The 21,005-nt window shown below is 44.3% G+C and overlaps 1 protein-coding gene across 1 annotated transcript in view; it reads left to right on the forward strand.

Annotated features, from left to right (window-relative positions):
- The window catches only part of LOC137913542 (nectin-1-like), a 131,772-nt gene that overhangs the window by 40,452 nt on the left and 70,315 nt on the right, over window positions 1-21,005 (forward strand). Inside the window, exons 2-5 of the mRNA XM_068757186.1 lie at window positions 4,991-5,470; window positions 7,125-7,424; window positions 8,493-8,610; window positions 12,503-12,654. Of these exons, the coding sequence (XP_068613287.1) occupies window positions 4,991-5,470; window positions 7,125-7,424; window positions 8,493-8,610; window positions 12,503-12,654 (1,050 nt within the window). The remainder of the gene's footprint in view (window positions 1-4,990; window positions 5,471-7,124; window positions 7,425-8,492; window positions 8,611-12,502; window positions 12,655-21,005) is intronic.

Here is a 21,005-nt window from a genome sequence, read left to right on the forward strand (position 1 = left end):
GATGTTACGTTGTCCTCGACGAACAAGTGTGTTGCACCAAAGACTATTTCAAATGCGAACCAGATAGTGGAAAATTAGGAGCAGGTCTACTAACCATCTGTTCCAGTGAGGTTTTGCTTTCCTCTGCAGTTCTGTGTTTGCTCGGAGAGACATAGGGTAAAGAGAGCGGCTTTGGCAGGTCTGCCATTGTTTACTCAAGAGACCCTCCTGAAGTACCATCAAATAGTGTCTGAGCGTAGATTAAAACTGAGTCTGTGACACATACTGGTTCATCTCACAAAGCTAGATGCTCATGGAGAGACAATACGAGAGACAGGCCATGGTGGCTCCTTCTTAACTAATAACCCTGTGTGTGACATTGATTTAGATATTCCCAAGAGCAATGCCCTGTTTTGTTTTGTTTTTTATTCATAAGGCACAAAAGGGCCCTTTTATCTACTGATAACAGAAGCAAAATGCAACTTGTTGAGCTCCAAAATGCTCACTGCTTCCACAAAGGGAGCAAAAACACAACTAATGTGTGTGTGTGTGTGTGTGAAACAGGAGATTTGGATTCCCCCTAACTAACCCATGTGTGGTCATGAATAGGGGGTACAGAGGCCTGGGGGGATTGCTGTGGGAACTAGGACAACATTAAACAGTCATTATCCTGAGAGACTCAAGCCACGTGTTATCCACCAGCATCCCAGTTAAGTAACAACCGAGCACCAAAACATTTCGAGCACAATGAGGTGCTTTCATAATAACATTTTAAAATAAGAGGTTTCCTAGCAAAAAATAGGTCTCACTCATCGGCTCAAATTCAAAAGCAATCCAGTAACAGACGCCAAAAATCCGAGAGATTTACCAAAATATGATCGTCACTGAGAAGTAAACCTCACCTGTCAGTGTCAAGGGAAATCACCGTTCAGCGAAAAAGTGAACTGTTCAAGCGCTCCAACCCCAAAACCTAATTAGAATACAAGAATTGGGTCCGAGAAGAGTGTAGATAAATGACAGCACCCTATTTTTTCCCCCAGATTTTCAAACTTCAAACAGCGGCATGTCGCTGCCATTTGGGACTGACAAATGTGCCAAGTTGCCTGCCGAAGCTTTAAATAGAAGACGTTAATGAGTGCATCTTCTAAAACATGCACAGTTGTCTTTTATCTTTTCCTTCCTCACACTGCAGCAGCTGGAGGTGAATTGTGCCCAACTTTATTTGACTTGGGTGTGAATGGATTTCTTTTTGACCCAAGTAATGACAAATGAGCCAATAAGTGTCTTTCAGAAAGTTTTGTTATTTGCTTGTTCAGCTAAGGTAAATAGGACAATGAGTTGACCTGCCAAATAGCACTTATTTTATGGAAAGAACAATAAATAAATACGCTTCCTATGCTTATAGAGATGCTGATTCAAGGGTCTTGTGGTATTGTTGTTTATGTTGTTTTAAATGTAGCACTCTGGATTTGCATTGCATCAAAATAATAGCTGGGAATCAACAGCTGCAACAAGACTGTTGAAGCGTGTTGTTCTCACAGCAGCAGGGACAACACGCATTCAATGCTTATGCCATGTTTCTCATTTATTTTTGATTGGATACAGAGAAAAATCAAGCTTGTGCTTCACATTTGTTTGTTTCCCCACATGAATGATGGGAGCTGATGTGCAACACTTTCACCATGCAGTCTTTATGAACTGAACTATTTAGTAGTGAAGATTTTCCTGCAGGTCAGTGCGTTCTTGCACAATGTACATAAATGCAAAGCCATTTGACTCGAGGCTTTTACTTTAGCTACTCAGAATCAGAGTTGATTTATTAGGAATTGTTCTAGGAGCAATTACGCAACATGAAGCGTAAAAAATAATGAAAAATAATAAAATACGAAATGACAGCGCTCAGTTTATGGGGCATGCAATAAAAAATGCAACATGCCTCACACATTGTCTGGTGCAACACATGCAAAACAACACCAAGCACATGCTGCTTCTTGCAGCCTGGCAGGCCAGATCTTTTTGCAGTGAAATATTTCTTTTTCTTTTGGACGACTTTGTGCCAAGGCCTTTCGAGTCTCTATCAGTGCAGCGCCATACGGTGCAGCAGCTGTTTTAATAGTGCCCCCTTATGTCCCCTTTCCTCCAAGTCAGCTCATGTGAATCAAACCACTCTTCTGTCGTTCTGTTTTTTTTTTTTACATTATGCCAGCTCGGGCATATAACTTTCTGCTTTACTTGTCCTGTTGCTTTCCCATCCATAAATAGACCTTACTGGCGACTCTACAAGCAGTGTCTATCCTCAGGTGTGTTCCAGCTGCCCCCCCCCCACCCCCCCCACCCCCCCCAGTCACCACCATCTTGTTCGTGTAAGAACAAAAGCGGCAGCAGGACATACGACAACTGCAGCCGGCCTGCTACCTGCAGCACACCTACAAATCTCCATACAGCCCCGCCTTTCTCTTTCTCTTCCTTTCCACACTTATACATGTCCCCTACTTTTTTTCCTTTCCCCCCTTTCTTCCTTTGTTTCTTCTCACATAGCCCCCACAAAAGTCTGCCTTCTCAGTACCTCTTGCAATGCATGTGGATCTGCTCTTCAATGGCTTGGCCAGTCTGTGGTGCAGTCTGTAATTAGAACTTTACTGTGTGGTCAGCCAAGGACTCCTCCAGTCTTTGGGCACCCCTGGCCCTTGACGGCGGGGATTTGGGCTCTGCGGCTGTGTAATTATACATATTCCTCTATAGTTTCCATTTGCATTAGCTGCTGTTTATTTGGTTCAATCTGAGTTGGGAGCATCGGGCTCAGGGGAGGACGGTGCAGAGCGAGGGAGGGCGGGAGGGGATTCAGCTTTTCAAACAGTCAGCCCATGCCAATATTGTTTCAGCATTCAAGCGGGTGGGGTTTGGCCAGGTACATATTTCGGAGTTTTTTACAGCCCCTTACAAGCACAGTTTGAGATTAAACTTTAAACAGCATTGTCGTGCAGTAAATTGTGTTTACTTTTCAAAGAAAATATCGTAGTGCAGCTGCCACAACTGGTAATCTAAGCTGTGATCAAATGGAGTTAAGCATTGCCCTGAGGTGCACAAGGACACAGGTGTTTCTCAAGGCACGGATGACAAGGTTGCCAGTCCTCCCTGTCAAACCGTATTAGAAAATCAATCTGTCATTGCCGATCCCTCAAGTTTTAACCACTATACAGACAGTGCTGCCGATGTGGCAAGGAGGGAATGAAAGATGACGCGCACTCAGTAACTTCAAAAGGTTGTCACTTTGTTTGCTTTCTTTCTTTCTTTTTATTTTTTTCTATATGATTCGAGGTAGGCTGTACTTCAAGTGAAAGGATATAGAACAATGGCTAGAAATTGCTTTTCTCCTGTAATGCACCGCTTTCCAGTACAAACCATTCAACCTGACAGCGGCGCAACCGCAGTGAAAGATGGAAACAAGAACAGCGTTCATCTTAATTTCCTCCCAGCAAATGTCTGCGCCAAGTATTTTTTTTCCGTCGCCGAGCATGAATTTTGTCCCGGTGTCCTTCAACGGACTATCTACAGCTTTCATAATAAAAAAAGTAGCCACTGCCTCAACAGTCTGACAGCATGCACAAACACAGTTGAAGACAAAGACAAACCACGTCAGATATTTTATTCAGTGGGCGTATACATAAATGGGCCGCTCTCACGTACTTGTTTCACATTTCAAAGCCCGCTGTGGGAACTTTATCTCAGAATGTTGCGATTACCCATCATTGTGATGCCGTTTCTCAGTGTTAAAGAGCCACTCTGTTTGCGGTGCATGTGTCTACCCCCCCCCCCCCAATCCACGCTTTGAGACCATGCCACATTCTCTCCCAGTTTATGACTTGATTGCACTGGTTGCTTTATGAGTCCTGAGTGATTACGATGGGATTTCACTCTTTCTTCCTGTGGCTGCGCACAAATCTATAGGAGGTAATTATAGCTGTGGCTGCTTGTCACTACGAGCCCAGCACAGGCTTGCTGGACCAGGAAATGGTGCATCAACATGCTTTACCTGGAAAGGGACATAAATCTGAGTCTGGAGTAATAAAGGCAACCGATCTGAGGAGCCCTGCAGCTGTTCAGGTGACGGAAGAAAGAAGAACGAGAGGAGGAAGAATAATAACTGCAAAAATTACTATTGATCATGATTAATTTTTAATTTTTTCTGCAGTTTTTATCATTTTTTGATCAATTGGTTATTTTAGTCTATAAAATGTCACGAAAATAGGAAAAATACAACAATACATCTTTAAATCTTTCTCTTGTCCAAGCCATAGATTTAAAACCTGACAATATTGAATTTAAAGTGCAGTGAAAAGGCAGATCCTCACCTTTTCAGATGCTACCAAATGTTTAGTATATTTTCTTAATTAATAAAGGACTATAATGCTGATTACTGAGCATCACAGCCAGTTGGCATTCTGTCAGTCGTCTTTCCAGGACGAGAATGAGCATCCTAATGCAGGGGCGTAGAAATGAGCCGTTGTTGTTAATCAACCTTCTTTTTGCCACCTAATTCCTCACAGGCTTAAACAAAAAAAGAGGTTGGACCAGTTGTTGTTGTTTTTTTTTAAAATGGCAAACGTGTTTTAGCAGGAGCCACCAAAGTCTATGTGTTCTGTATTAATGGCAGCTTCAGGCAGCCAATGAAGCATTTGTAAGTGAAAGGTAATTAAAATGACAATGAGTTAAGCAGCCTGTTGCTTGGTGGGCGGAGCCGGCAGCAGGTAATCGCTGGGCTCCATCGCACCGCCCTTTTAAACATTCATTAGTGATGCATTGTTATCTCCCAGTCCTTCCCTCTCACCTGAGGCTATACCCTTGTGGGCAACAGAACATAACCCCCCCCCCCAACATGTGTATGTCAGCATGTGCCAGCCATTTGCGCTGATATACAAGCACCAGGCGTTTCTCATGCAGCATCGGTGGAGTGTGTGCATCCATGAAGTGTGACTGAATAGCAGGCCTGTAAACGCTCATTGACTTTCAGTGCATGTGCCTGCTATTGACCGAGGATCTGTGCTTTGGCTTTCAAATGCTTGCTATTTGAAATTAAATGTTTGCTTTTGTCCTCTCTGTTTGTGTCTACAACTTCTAGCTGGCGATGGACAGACGGTGCAGATGGACTCCAGTAAATCTGGCTTTGTGGGATCACAAGTGGAACTGCGCTGCATTTTCAGCAACAGCAATCCGCCGGTCAAGATCTCCCAAGTCACCTGGCAGAAGCTGCTCAACGGCACCAAACAGAACGTGGCCATAGCCAACCCGGCGCTCGGCGTGTCCGTCCTGCCGCCTTTCAAGGAGCGGGTCAGCTTCAAGCAGGCTGCCGTCCGTCACCGTACGCCCCTGCTAGAGGACACCACCATTGTGTTCTCAAACCTACAACTGTCTGATGAAGCTGCCTACATCTGCGAGTACACCACGTTTCCTGCAGGGAACCGGGAGAACATGGTCAACCTCACTGTATACGGTAGGACCGTGAAGCTGCACACACAGTCTCGGTTTCATTGGCTTGCATAACGCAAACCTGTACCTCTGTCTTTTCATATAAGTTCGGAAACAATGAATTATTGATCATTTCCAAGTAATCGTCAGCTATCGACACGATTAGAAAACAGACGAGAACTGCCTTTTTTCCAATAGTCTTAAAAGGCTGACTATTGATTAGCATAAGAATCAACTCCAAATCCTGTTTGACAAAAATAGGAAAACAAATAATCAGACATGGGGTCAAACTGATGCATTTAGAAAAGTTGCCATGTGCTTTGCATGCTTTGACGTGATTGAAGTTCCTCGCAGGAGCTCCTGTAGCCTAAAGGGGCCACTCGGACCACGTACGTCTGAGAGTCCCAGCCTGTGATTGGTGAACAGCACCAGCAGCCACAAACAGGATTGGGCTTGTGGAGGATAAAGACAAAATCATTCTGAAGACGTCACGATGAAATGATTGTGGTGACGTTTTGTTTAACACCGAGCCCAAATTGACTCAAATCGCTACAGTTAAAGCAACCAGCTGCAGAGAATGGTCAATAAAAAATGGCAGGTGAAATGGAAATCAATAAGGCCACTTCAAAGTGAGCAATTTGGTTTGAATAATCCTCCTAAGGGGTGAAAAATGAGTGTCTGAGATGCAGTTTATCTTGGAAAGTGGCAGCTTTGAAAGGGTAGAGTACTTGCTGACTGACATGAAGATGTAGTAATAAATTAAGTGTTGGTGTGTTTTCCTTCAAGTCCCTTTTAAAGGAAAAAGCAATTGCCTCCAGTAGAGCCGCTCTTTTGTGTCAGTTTGTTTTCCAGGTCTTTTTAGGCTTCCAAGCCTCAATGAAGTCGGGAGCCTGTGCAGATAGCCAATCGACAGCATCCAAAGAGCCGTCTTCATGGGCTCATTCCCTCTGGGATTAATAAAGTATTCTGTATCTCTCGCATGTGTGCTTTTGCTCACATTCAGGTCTGCCTTTTGATGTACTCCAAGTGCTAATTGCCAACCCACAAAGGATCCAAATTGAATGACTGCGCGTATGTGCGGACACGTGCGTCTTACATCTGCGAGATATTTGACAATTGCTTCAGCCTTGAAGAGGGAAGGAAACAAATCTCTGCACTGTTTTCATCGCCGATTTTTTCAATTTTTTCAAGCCAAAACTAAATGAGATGGAAACAATAAAGGAAGAAAAAACATAAACACGAGATTTCTGTTTAATAATCTTTTATCGCGGCTCGGTGGCGCAGTGGTAAGCACTGTTGCCTCACAGCGAGATGGTCGCAGGTTCGTCTCCGGCTTGTGGCCATTCTGTGAGGAGTTTGCATGTTCTCCCCGTGCCTGCGTGGGTTCTCTCCGGATTCTCCGGCTTCCTCCCACCTCCAAAGACATGCAGCCTAGGCTGATTGGTGACACTAAATTGCCCGCAGGTGTGAGTGTGTGTGTGGCTGATTGTCTGTCTCTGTGTTGCCCTGCGATGAACTGGCGGCTTGTCCAGGGTGTCCCCTGCATCTCGCCCATTGACTGCTGGGATTGGCTCCGGCTTGGCCCGCGACCCGATTACGGAATAAGCGGTTAGAAAATGAAATGAAAAATCTTTTATCGGCCATATTTCTTTTTGATTTTCATTATTTTACTCCCACAGCTCGACCTATGACTCGCATGACCTTGACGACACCCACAATCGTCGCCAGGGCCCAGAAGCGCAAGATGACTGTTGCCACGTGCGTGTCAGCCAATGGGAAGCCTCCAAGTATGATCAAATGGGACACCAGGTTGAAGGGCGAAGCCACTCTCCAGGAGTTTCGGAACCAAAATGGAACAGTGACCGTACGGAGTGACTACGTGGTGGTGCCGAGCCGCGAGACCCACAAACAGAAGCTCACTTGCATCGTGACATATCGGAACGAAAGGTTCACGGACAGCGTGGTGCTCAACGTACAGTGTAAGAATCCACAGTCAGGCTCTCTCAGTGACTCACAACACATTTTCGGAATGAGCGGGTGGATTTGAACTCTTTTCCCCTCTGGCCATCATCTTCTCCCAAAAATAAACCACAGCGTTTTCGATTCCTGCTGCAAGAGTAAACCAGTTCTCCCAGTTTACAGTAAACAAGGCCTTCTTTCAAACGGAGCTCAGGAACCTTCCTATTTGCACACATTGAAAATAAATAGCTGAATGTGCACACAGACGACGTCAGTAAATCAGTAAATGAGAATATTAACAGATTATTTTTAAGTCTGGTTTAAAAACAGTTTGTATGTTTGATGTGCACAGTCACCTTTTTCTTCGATTCAAACTTTTATTGCATGCCGATCAGGGAACGTTGGGAGCCGTCGAATTATCATTTAAGATTTTTTAGTGAAAATTATATTAAAGCAGACCTCCGCCGAGCAGATTACTCCCCTTATAATTACCATCCACAAAGGTTCTAAATTGTTCTTGGTATCTTTAGACACCAACTACGAAAAGTAAAAGTGAATCAGAGTCAATGTGTATTTTTAACAGATTTTTGAATTTGTAAATGTTTTTTTTTTATGTAATATATTTTCCTAATGTCATTCTGCATCATATCCAGATGGAATTTGGTGGTGAGATAGAGGTTCCCACCCTACACGACTGTGTCAAATTCCATAAACATCGGTCAATAATCAACCGAGATATTGAGGAAACAATTTTGAAGCTCTGTTGGCTGCAATGTTCCTAAACATTTCTAATTGATCCATAATCCATTATCTCTTCTGGGTCATCACCAAAATGTAATCATCTGTTCTTGGTAGCATTCCCAACAATTCCTGAAAATGTCATCAACATCTGCCCAGTTTTCTTGCTAACGGACAGACAAAACCCGGCGACCACATAAAAATGAAAATGAAAATGAAAAATGAACATTCCCTCAGAAAATCAAGATATTAATTTATAACTGACGTTTTAAATACAAATGGGGCTCTTTTAGCATTTGATGCAACGGTGGCTTTAGAATATGCAGACTCACGCTCTTTTTTCCTTGCAGATGAACCTGAGGTGAAGATCGAGGGCTTCGATGGGAACTGGTATCTGAACCGTCAGAATGTTCAGCTGACCTGTAGGGCCGATGCGAACCCCCCCGTCACGATCTACCAGTGGAAACTGTGAGTCTGGCTAAAGCCTGTCCAAAACCTGTGGAGACTCTTAAGACAAGATGCCGTGGCTTGTGTTGTTTCTCTCACGTTGAGTTTCTCACTGCAACAACAACAACAACAACAACAAAAAGGTTTCTGTGGAAGGTTCGCTAAAGCACAGAAAGCCCTGATTTTTTTGTTTTTTGTGCAATTCACTATGCAAGAAATTAATCTTCAAAGACTAAAAACACACCAGCTTCTCTTTTCCGCTTGTTTCTTGACTCGGTTCTTGAGGCAGAGCACAATGGGCTCTATTAGGCAGCAGCACACACCTTGAGCCACGTGACGGTCACTGATACCGGGAGATAAAGACAAACAGGACAGGGTTGTGTTTGCTTTTAGCATTTCGCTTTGAAGACCAGCATGCAGGTAGGGGGGGGGTCATTGTTAGTGTCGGCGTGTTCTATTGGACGACACAGAAAGTGGCAGTTTGTCTCTGCCACATGAAGGAGAGGGCTGAGATCTACTCCGGCATACCGCAGGGCTGACATCGGTGTTTTTTGCCTCAGAGGCAAGAAGAAAAGATGCAAACGTGTTTCTACGGCGTCTGAGTGTCTCCAAATCAGTCCGGGATTTGCTCTGCTCTTGAGTAATAGAGTAAAAATTGCTCATGCAGCGATGATTAAGTTTAAGTATCGGCGCTGAGACACGGAAGGAAATCAGCGAGGATACAGAAGTGATGGTGTGATTTGCACCGATACAGCAAGGAAAACAATGTGGAGCACTTTGAATACAAGGCAACGTTTGTGCTGGTGTCACGGTTTCTGAGCCGATTGTGATGTGGTTAAAAATGAGAGGCAAATGTTGCAATGTACTCGGCGATTTCTCAGCGAAGGCAGAAACGTGGATACACACACATAGCAAGCAGAAAGACAATGCAATAGGGAAGATTCGACCCGCTCGAGTTTTTTTTTTTTTTTAGCAGTGCTGAAGACAGATTTAGAGTTAGCGGAGGATGTGGAGAGGCGGAAAGACGTGATCTGGAAAGACGAGGGCGCAGCGCTGACTGATAGGAGGGGACGGCCATTGCTGCGCTGAAAATGAGATGCCAAATCTGTTGTGAAGGTTCCCCTGGGCTTCACTGTGGAGGTCAGCACAAGGCTGTGGCGGAAGGAACCGGAACAGGCCGGCTGGATTGCGTCACACTTCACCACAAACACACACACACACACACACACACATATAAGGCTATTATAGAAAGCTTCATCATTTCCAGAGGCATTAACTCCTTAACATATGTATTGGGGATATTTCTGTAGCCATGACTCAAAAAATGCATTTATTTTTTTATCACTTGTATTCACATTTGACATCAGTTCTTTGTGTCTTAGCATTGTGTGGCGTCTGCAGGAATCCGAGCAAACAGTGCAATCCTCGACGAAAGCCCACGAGCATCTAGAGCACGATGCTGCAGCTCTGTCTCAAAATGGGTTTCTGGGGAGCCGCACGAAAATAGGATCGAAAAAAAGAACACACCCTAATTTAAATGTGTTCGCCTTTGAAATCTCTGTTAGCAGGCCATTCCCAGGTCACGTTTGTGAAGTTCGTGTTAGAATAGTAAATGAGGGAAGAGGAGGTATTTATTATCAAAAAAAACTTATTGGATTTGTTGAGACTTCATATCATCTTTTTCTTTCATGGAAAAAAGCTGATATTCGCCGTGCATGGCACCTCGGAGCTGCTCGTTTACAATCTGAAGTCCAGTCGGTGTAATTATCACTGGCTTTTATTTGTGTGTGTGATTTCCATTCACTTCACTCTAATTAACAAGCTCACTTATCTACATTGTGGAAACAGTTGCTCTTGTGATTAAAGGCCACCGTACACAAAAGGTGGATTCAGCAGCTCTGGATGAAACCAACACATTTTTGAATGGAAGCTTAGATGAAGTCAGTTATGTTTTAAAGCATCATTACTGCCATCTCAGAGTTTAATACTGATGCCTCGTTCATTTTACAAAGGCACTTATACTATTACGCTGATGTTATCTACAGCTCCTCAAGGACACGTTAGGCCAGCATCTAACTTTATACGTGAACCTAAGAGCACTTTAGGCCAGCAGTATAGATGGATGTCTGATTGAAGAAGTGATCTTTTAATGCCGAGAGCAGCCTCCTCCTTTGTAAAGAATTTTACAGCATCATCTAATCAATGTTCTGTTGCCTCATCAGCAACACAGTTTATAGTACCGGTATATTTTTTCTTTCTTTCATATTTAATTTTAAAGCCGCCTCCTCATTGGATATTGAATTGTGCTTTCACTGAACCATCATCTACACACATCACATACATGTATGCATGCACACACACACACACACACACACACACACGCAGGTCAGATGGTTCCCAGAGAATCTGAATCACTCTCAAGCTGCTGTTAGCCTTCCATTTTGCTGCCCCTCGGGCTCCCCACACACACATTCTGATAGCTCATATAAATGCAGACATCCCGGCAGGTTGGTGAATCTCAGTTTGCCAGCCTTTCATTTCTGCGGCAAATCAATTGGGCTTTGCAGAACTCAGCATTTTGACAGAGGCTTGTAAGGTAACTATTATTGAATGATGACACATTTTATTGAGTTTTTTTTTATTTTCTTTTTTTAGCTCCATTGCAAATACAGCATCATATAGTGGCATTCGAAAAACAACTTGAGCAGAGCTTTCTATTACTTCATATCTGAGCTGTGCACTTTACTGACAGGACAAATACCGACTTTAAAAATGGAATTTAACCATGTTATGGATCAGCTGCTTTTAAATGATATTTTATGAGAGATTAATTTAGATTTATTTGTATGTTTGTTTTTTCACTCCTCATTGAAGAGCCTTGTTGATGGGTTGTTTATTGCTCAAGTGCTTGAAAGGCGGCCATTGTGATCGTGAGGCCAAATTGTGTTGCCACTCTTTAATGGCATTTTGGTTTTAATCTCACAAACAGTCAATTTCAAGAAACAGCAAATTACTTCTGTTAATTCTATACATGTCAGCACATGTAAACATTTTTTTTTTCCTTCTTTGGTTATGTCAAGTTCAAAAGCGTTTCTTTTTTATTCCAAAGGAAGACCAAAGTAAGATTTTTCCAACTTTGAATAAATGTAATAAAAATGCTCCATGTGAGTCTCAGGATTAAAATATGAAACCACAGTCAAACAAAGTTGCCTTTGTATCTGTGCCTTTTGTCGCGCCGCTTGAACTACGACCAATCAGAGCAGCTGATGAAACTCTCGGGAAGGCAATTGGAAATGGGTGACGAAATGTCATTTTTCAGCCTCCAGCCTTCAATACGCGGTCCGGTTAGCGGCCTGGAGGGTTGGTGCTTGTGATGCATTAAGTGTGCTGACCTGATGAAAGTCTGAACCCAGTAGCGAAACCATGAAGGCAAACACCTGAGGCAGGAGAAACAGGCCCCAGTTCTCACTGACAGCCGAGCATTTGGTAGATGCTGCATTTATCACTTGATCAGCTGCGTCTCTTGACAGAGTTTTGAGTTCAGTCATATGAGCTGCGCTGTGGTCCTCCTAAAACTTAGCAGTCATGCCAAAAAAAGTATGTCTTCAGGAGTCAACCGTGTCTTGCCTGTTTGGACCTGTTGGGATTCCTGTCTTGGTAACTTTGTTTGGATTTGACGGATGATGGTTGAAATATACCGCTTGTCAAATATTCCTGGTATTTATCTCACTCCGACACACAAACACACACACACACACACATCCACGTTTGTTTGGCACTAGACTAGAGACTGTATTTTTTCCATATGCTTTGAATTGCTTTGCTGCTCCTGGGATAATTTTTTTTCTATTGTGGCCTCGTGTAATGCAGCCTTTTTATGGTGCCTGTATTATTGCTTCTCTCTCCACCACAGCTTGAACGGCTCGCTTCCCAGTAATGTGGAAATCAAGAACAACACCCTGTTCTTCAAGGGACCGGTGAACTACGACCTGGCCGGCACATACGTCTGTGACGCGACCAACGGCATTGGAACCCGCACCGGTGTTGTGGACGTCAACATCACAGGTAGGTTATTCATTTAAAAGCAGCCATTTACATTCTCGGTCTCTTTACCATCTCTGGCACTGCTTGCATCAATACAGTACCCTGCCGAAAAATTACTCTGATAGCCCCCCCATATCCTTGCACATGCACACACAAGCTGATTGGAGCAGATTGCTTGTATGTTCTTATTGTGATCCCCCACTTTGCTGGCTTTGCGGCTTCCTGCCGCACTGTGAGGCGTGAGATGAGAAGAAGCCCCGCTTTGCTTGTGTAGAGAGCGCCATGTAAAAACCCAATATGAGCAGGTCTATTATCAGCGCCTAAAATAACATCAAGGAAAATGGATGTTTGAGGTGAAAGTACTGTATTGATCATAGTTTGCTCGCATCACGCTCACATCTTTCTGAACAAGCCGAGCCGCGCTTGCTGATGAGATCTGCATTTGTTCTATTGTCTCTTCTGTCTTCTGGGAAAAAATGATACACAGGACAAAACTGATTCAGTTCCTTCATGTTCCAATTGCAATTTGTCTGCACACATGCGCTGCGGTTCCTCTGGGTTCTCATCCGTAGGAGACAACATTTTGAACTCAAACAGATCTAATGTTGCTTTTACGTACTACAAGTATTCCACTATCGCTACCACCTGTGTGTGTACTGTTTGGAAACTGCCACAGTTTTGCTCTGGTTGAACTGGAATGACTTCCCCCTTTTCTCTTCCTGCTGCTTGGTTTCTGGGAAGTCTTTGGGGGGGTGTTCTAACTTGCATCGCTTTGCATGTTGACTCATGTTCCGTCTCTGGGAATGCTGTGCTTGGGGTGACAAACAGCTGTGCCTTACTGTACCATTGCTTACCTATTTGTCTCTCTCTCTCTCTCTCTGCTATCTCTGTGTGTGTGTGTGTGCGTACGAGTCTCAACAGGTAAAGGCCTGGCTAGGACAAAGCAGAATTGTAAAATATGATGTTATTACCTCCATTGTGAAAAGTTGCAGGGCATTTAGTGTATAATAGAAATCTAAAAGGAGCATGAGCAGCCTTTACTAATCTAAAGGGAAATTGACAACGTCACCAACGGTCATGGAATCGCTGCGCCGACCTGCGTTTAGTGGCATTCTTTTACATAACACAACACGCTGTGTTGATCGCCTTCATTCGTAGACCGTATTCCTGTTCTTTCTGTTGGTTCTCCTTCTTTGTACATTTCATTTTAGTCAGTCAGTGAGATGAACTAGTAGTGAAAGCACAGTGTCGGTCCTTTCAGCTTCTGTTTGCGTACAGTTTGCATTTTGAATATTTGAGCCATGTTTTCAATTCACTGACGTCATTCATAGCATTTCAGCTGTAACTTATATACCCCCCCCCCCGTGGGGACATGGTGCATATCTCGGTGCACAGAGGCGCATGTACACACATATCCAATTAAATGTCCCAAGACACTTTGTTGTGTTCGTATTCTAGGTAATAATAAGATGCTTCTTGCAAATGGCAAAATTCCCAATTTTTTGCTTTGTATACATTCCCAAAGGCTTCCAAGCCTCTGAATATTGCTGCCCGTTCCCACAGTGACAGTTCCAGGGATGGGAGCCAGCCTCTCCTGCAGCATTTCAGAGCCTCGGCTCCAACAAAGCCTTCTAATTGCAGGAATACACACAGAGTGGTCGAATAATTTCAAACAGGAGTATGATTTGGGGCTGCAGGTTGCAGAGAGCCATGCAGCTGCATGTTCAAACAGAGTCAGAGCTGACTTCACCTTGCTGATGTTTTGAAAAACTATCCTTTTCCTTTTTTTCCATGTGTCTTTGTCAGCATAAATTCCTGCACTGACACTACTAAGCGCTGATAATGTTTCATTATATTTATTTTAAACTTTTTTTTTTCAGTTCAGAAGATATTTTATGAATACTTTTGAGATAGACGTTGAATAAAATACTGCCAGAGGTGAGCTTTTGGGACCAGCTTCCCCTCTGTCTTTGAAGCCTTCTTTCCAGCATATGACATCGTCTGTGCATAATAACCTGACCTGGTGGTGGAGGTAAAAAAAAAAAAATAGAAAAGAAAAGAAGGTATGCTGATGCTTCACTAACTTCAAACACTATCTTTGTACTTCCCAGCAGCCTCGGACAGGCCGTGCTGAGACATGGAACGTGAGGGAGCCCACTGCTGGCTGTTGTTCATGGCTGCAGCGTTGGGTCTCAGTTATCACAGCTTAGTGTTCACTGCAGAAAGGAAGGCGAGCAAGTTAAAAGCTGCAGTGCAGTTGTTCAGCTGTTGATACTCAGGGTTAACAGTTTTGGTCTCGTCCCTGCTTAAGAGCACATTTGAATTATTACGGCTTCGGAGAGATTCTGACTTCTATGTTTTTAGAGACAATAACCCAGGCAACCTCTGCCTGCATTAAATGTATCACAGCGACAACAAATGTGACACTTGGCAATCCATCGGTACTTCACAGGTCTTCTGCTATCGAGGCCCAGATGTACCCAAACACGCTTCTGCTGGCTGCATCATGCATGGATTTGCCAGCAGTGTTTTTTTATTTTTTCCTTTTGAAGTCAAAACTGTAACACAGCCCTGTCTCCAGTGTCTGGAAGATAAAATGTCTGTGATACCTTGTTTGTGTCTCAGAAAAGCTATTTTGGCACACAGGGAAACAACGCTGATGGAGTACTTAAAGACGGCGCATTTTAATTATGCGCCACAGTTTTTTTTATTGATGGATTGCGGGATGCCTGTCACCTCCTGCAGATTTCAGGGCCACATAGCACTTTGTTTTCAGTTCATCTGAGGATAGCTGCAGAGATGGCATCAGGTACGATAAGTCACATGGGCTCAGACGGCTTTCTCCAAGGACATGCGTTGTGCAGATACGACAACCCTTGTCAGAATCTAATGAACCACTCCCCGGTTTTAATCAGCCCTCACATGCAGAATGAAGAGGTGGAAGAGAAAGTATGGGGAGCGGCAGGATAGATGAGCCTTATTTGATGGCCCCTATTTAGAAAATTCCTCTCATTCACATTCAGTTCAGAAATCTCTGGAGGGAAAGTTGACGAGTTGTCAGATCTGATTAATCAGCTAATTACTAATGGGCATCAGAGGCCATTTAAAATAGAGAGACAATTCGATGGCTTCACAATGAAAGCTATTTTTGATTATTCATCCTCGGCAGCTGTTAACCATCTAATGGTAGCGCCAGTCAATCAGTGACTCTGTTAAAGTATAACTGCTGCCGGGGGGGGGGGGGGGGGGGGGGACGACTTTGGGACATTCTCCCCAACTTAACCGAGCAAAATCAGTCTTATTAAGATAATTAGCTTTTCTACCATCGCGCTCTTTTGCGCTTGAGAGGAATCGGTGCTGCCATCTTCAATTTCTTTCCGGCACCATAATAAGACGTGATGAATGGTTGTTTTGCCAGGATGGCCTCACAATGATGTCATTACCGCCCCTGAGAGAGGAGGTGTGCGGCTTTCTATCTTGACGGGCAAACCGTTATGTGACATGTGGGTAAAATGTCTTTCAGTGAAACGGCGCATTCATTGCAGAATTAATTTGTTTACGCTCTTGAAGAATCATTGAAACTTGATTCGATATTTTTCAACCTTGACTTCTCCACAGAGGAGCTGTGTGGAATTAGGGCTTGACGGCGTTAAAGACAAAGCTCAAGTCCTTTCCACATTAGCGGGATCAGCTGTGAAGGATAATGTGAAACCAGCTCGGGGTCAGTCAGTGTGCGAACCTTTCACTGATTCCACTTACGGCCCAGCGGTGCCAACTTGCACCCCCCTTTGCCAGAGATGTGGCTCAGAGAGAGCATGAAGTGCATCGAGCTCTGCCTTTGCCACTCAGGTTTAACTGGATGCAGTGAGAGCATTCTCTTTGATTTACCAACAAAGCGTGAGGATGGACTCATCTGTAAGCACCACCAGCTCTGCCGACAGTCGTTCACGCTTGCCTGAACATGCAACGGTTCGCTCCCATGTGAGGAAGTGATGTCGAGAGAGAAAGGAAAAAAAACAAAACAAAACTCAACCATATGGTGAAAATGAGATGAATAAAACATAGCTAGTCCAATGGAGGTATAAATAAATAAATGTGTCCACGTGACTGAAGAGCACGCTCGGCTGGTTCTGGATTTTTGGAATTTAGTTGAAGAGATCAAAGTGGATTTGAGAAATGGGCTCCCGGTTAAACAGAAACAGAGGTGGCGAGGGCAAGATGCAGCCTCATGTGTCACCTCCTGGTGTTCGCCGCTTGTCACTTTATCTGTCCCCCATGTCCCGCCGTACAAGGATGGAGCGAAGACGGTGAGTCACGCCGTGTTTGTGAGCGTGGCTGACATTCTTAGACAAAGTGCCCATGCAGACCTCTTTCGCTGTTTAGTTACCCGAGCGTTCTACATTTCTTATATTTTGGCCCCCACATATTCAATAAAAGCAAATAAGCGCATCGCTGGGAATATTGCGTCTGTATAATAATTCCAAATGCCTTCCACCAGGTTTGGCAGTAAAGCAGTGATGATTTGTTGGCACTGGCATAGATGTAAATTATTGAGCAGGACACGTTACTCTAGATATGGCTTTAACTCAATGCATGGCGTGTTTATTTATTATATGTGCATTAATTGCGAGCTGGGTATTCACCTCATTGGTATATGTTCGTTTGTTTGGTTATTTATTTAATTTGATTTGTTACAACAATCAAAGAATCGAACAGTTGACATGGATGGATTTGAGGATGTCATGAAACTGATGCCGGCGATCGTCCTGGAAAAAGATTTTATAAAATGTCAACTGTCACACCTTTCCCGGCTTATTAATCGTCGTCCTTCTCCAGGACTGATATCCCATTGGCTCAACCTCACGACTGGCACCCCCGACATTTAAACAGGACATGCTTCGAATTTAGAATGTGGTGATAACTATTCTCTGCAGCGGCAGCAAAACCGAAAAAAAAAGACAAAAAGAAAACGCAAACAAAAAATATTGTAATTTAAAAATGATACAATCTGCATAAACACCCCGTTAATGATTTCCACCCCCCTGCACGATCGTAAAATGTCTTCTTGTCCTTTCTGGCTTGTCTCAACAAGCATTAGCATACCGTAAATAAACAGGAGGTGTTGGTGGCATGGTGCATTTTTAGGAACAGGGAAGCTGGCACGTTGGCGAGGTCTGTTGCTTTCCTCTGCGGATGCTCTGATAGGAGAGACACGAGTCTGCAGCAACATCATCTTTAAATAAGACGCGTATTGCTGCATGTGTTACTGATGTCTAAGAACAGGACTGTTCCACGCAGCCATTTGTCTCTTTCTTTTCTCTGACAAGACAAGAAACATTATGATGTCAGCTTTCTTTGCAGAGCCCCCCCCCAGCAATGTGAAATGTGTTTGTCTTCGCCTGTCATGGTGGACTTTGTCTCCATTGGTGCTATGGCTTAATGCACTGTCACATCGATTCTTGCATTATGCATGGCTCCGACGACCACATGTTTGCATCTTGTATATCATTACAGCCTCACTTCAGGTAGACACATTCATGCATTCAGACAGGCCGAGGAACACATTCAGGGTCTTGGTCTTCTGCTCTTCTGCTCTCCCTGCCAGCGTCGCAGCACCCTTGAACTCTCTGTCTTCAAACACAGAGGGATTTGGATCTACCAGGCTGAAAGAGCGATTTTTCTATCCCCCAGATCCTCACTACAGGAGGGGATGCTCGCTGTTCAGATCCTGCAGCGCATACACCTCATTATCCAAATGAGACATTAGCATGAGACGCTCCCTCGCTCGCACGCCACAGGCCGCCCCATAAAACATCTCCTGTGTTGTGCTACTCGCTGAGAGGGAATCCATTGTGGCTGCAGCTCATTTTGCTTAAAATGGAGGAGGGGGGGGGGGGATGCTCCGTGTGTAAAGTGCTTGTTTTATTTGGAGAAGAAGAGCTCGCTTGGCTGTAGGAGTGAAATGGAAATGTCACCAGGGGAGAGCATGTGAGTGCAGAGCAGCTGAGATCGTAGTGATTTATCTTAACATTTGTTTCTGCATGGCTTGCTATTTCTGCTCTCCGGAGGATATGCAGGGGAGAGGGATGTGGCAGACAGATGGAGCAGGAGGATTGGCTGAGCCCCTTCGGCCCTGCTCTGCGCCTCCATCCTCCTCTTTCTCTGTGCCGTCCACTACTCTGGTGTCGGATTTGTCACGCCCCCCTGAGAGCCTGATGAAGTAGGTCAGACGCTGTCCCAGGGTCTGACCGCTGGCTCCAGAGCTGCTGCTGCTGCTGCTGCTGATGACGATGCTGTGTGGTGATTCACTCATTACACAAGGAGACAAAAAAACAACAAGAAAAGAAAAGAAAAAAAGAGAGTAGGAGCCCAGGGTACGACGTTGTGGTAAACAAACAAAGTGCCCTGACCTCTTCCGGCTTAACGCGTATTAACATGCAACATTTCTTTTTTCGCTGCATGTCTGCTGACCCAATGTTTCATCCTCACAGCACCTCCACTTAGCATTTCAGCCACACGGAGGAGAGCAGGGAAATGCATTTATAATGACACCTTATGAGCAAACAAGCTTTTTAAAATTGGTGTTTGGATGGGTGTAAATATTCATTGCTCATTAAAGGTACATTAAGAATGATTATCATAGACCCCCTCATTGCACAAAATGGCAATGCTAAATTTCCAAGGTCCACAAAAACGTGCTTTCCTTTGAAACACAAGGATCACCTCAAATCACAATATTGAGGCGTGATCTCTATTCTGATTCGTCGTGTCTGTTGTGCTCATTGTTGACATGGACCAAACGCGATTCAGTCAGAGTGTGTCATTGGTCACGAGGCCAGGCAACAAACCCCCTCAGATTATTCTCTGCTTCTGTTCTATAGATGAAAACCAGAAGCAGTCCCCCCCCCCCCTGACAGGGCCCCATCCTGCAAGCCGCTGTATGATCGCAACACACCACACACGATGTCACAGATGTTGTGATGCCAGCATTTCACGGCGTTGTTATCTCCTGCAGCACATCCTGTGCTCCTTATCGGCTGGCCTTTTTTACATCAATTGAATTTGAATTGCCCGTCTGGAGGTTTAAACGGCCCGTGTGTCATTTACCTACATATGAGGCGAGCTCATGCCTCAGTTAAATCAGAGATATCGCCAAAAAAAAAGAAATTCATAAAAATTGGAAGGATGAGTACGATAGGGTGAAGAAGAGCTTTGCCTCGGCTCTGACACCCCCCCGGGCAGCATGTTAAATTCCTGTCAGTGAAGAGGTTTTATTCGGTGTGGCACCGTTACATATCCATGACTTAACAACCACTGGCAAATGCAGACAGGGGAGTAATGAGGATCGCTGGAATCACTGAATTAATGCGTCTTCCCCGATTGTCCCCGTTCTCTCATTATGCCATCCTTTATTTGCCGTTGTCACTTCACAACCTCCCAAAGACACTCACTCCACCCCCCCCCCCCGCCCCCCGCCTTGTTGCCACTCCTCAGTAGCCCTCTATTTTCTTTGCAGCTGTTGTCTGCTGCTTGTTCCTCATTTAGTCACATTAGAAAGCCACTCCCTTCGTCATTCTCTGAAACCCTCTTTAATTTGTCCTGCCTGTCGTAACGCCCTGTCCAAGGGATTGCGCAAAGACTGAGGAATTTGTGCCCATTTTCCTCTTCATGCGTAGACACGTCTGGAGCACACCCACAAACGGTTAGCTGCAGGACAGGGCTGTGATACAGTTTGTCTCACTTAACAGACACGCCTGCGTTCGACACTCCTCTCCTTGAATTCCTTTTGAACATTTTGCCGCTGCGACTTGTTTCGTGCCGTAGCTAAAACAGACATGTGAATCCCTGCTCCAAACGCATGCGGGTGTTGTTTTTCTTTTTTTATCGCTATGCTACATCTGCAAAACAAAGTACTTGACTATGTGCTGTATATCATTTGTTTCCCGAAAAGACTCACTTTTGTCTGTCTTACACAAATAACTCGGCGGAAATAAACCCTCTCAGAGTTGAGGGCGGGGTTGGGTGCAGATTTTGCCGCCAAAATCTTTGGATGTAATAAATCATCCACTCAATCAAGTCCGATATGAGTGAAGAGAACAGTGTGATTAATGCAATACTAAATGGTTTCAGCATTTAAATAGCTGCAGTATTTCACATTATTTGTTGCCTCCAAAATCTATCATGAGCCTGGATTGAATTATTGCCTTTCATCGCTCATCTTACCTCCTATTAATCTCACCAGAACATTTTAGCCTTTGCGACTCAAGGTTACCGATTATCTGCATATTTCCAGAGTGGTGTTAATAAACACAGCTTTTTGCTGCAGGGAACCGTATCAGGGCTGTCGCTCTGCTACGAGCCCCCCCCCCCCA

This window comes from Brachionichthys hirsutus, unplaced genomic scaffold (assembly GCF_040956055.1).
Source record: "Brachionichthys hirsutus isolate HB-005 unplaced genomic scaffold, CSIRO-AGI_Bhir_v1 contig_1003, whole genome shotgun sequence".
Taxonomy (NCBI): domain Eukaryota; kingdom Metazoa; phylum Chordata; class Actinopteri; order Lophiiformes; family Brachionichthyidae; genus Brachionichthys; species Brachionichthys hirsutus.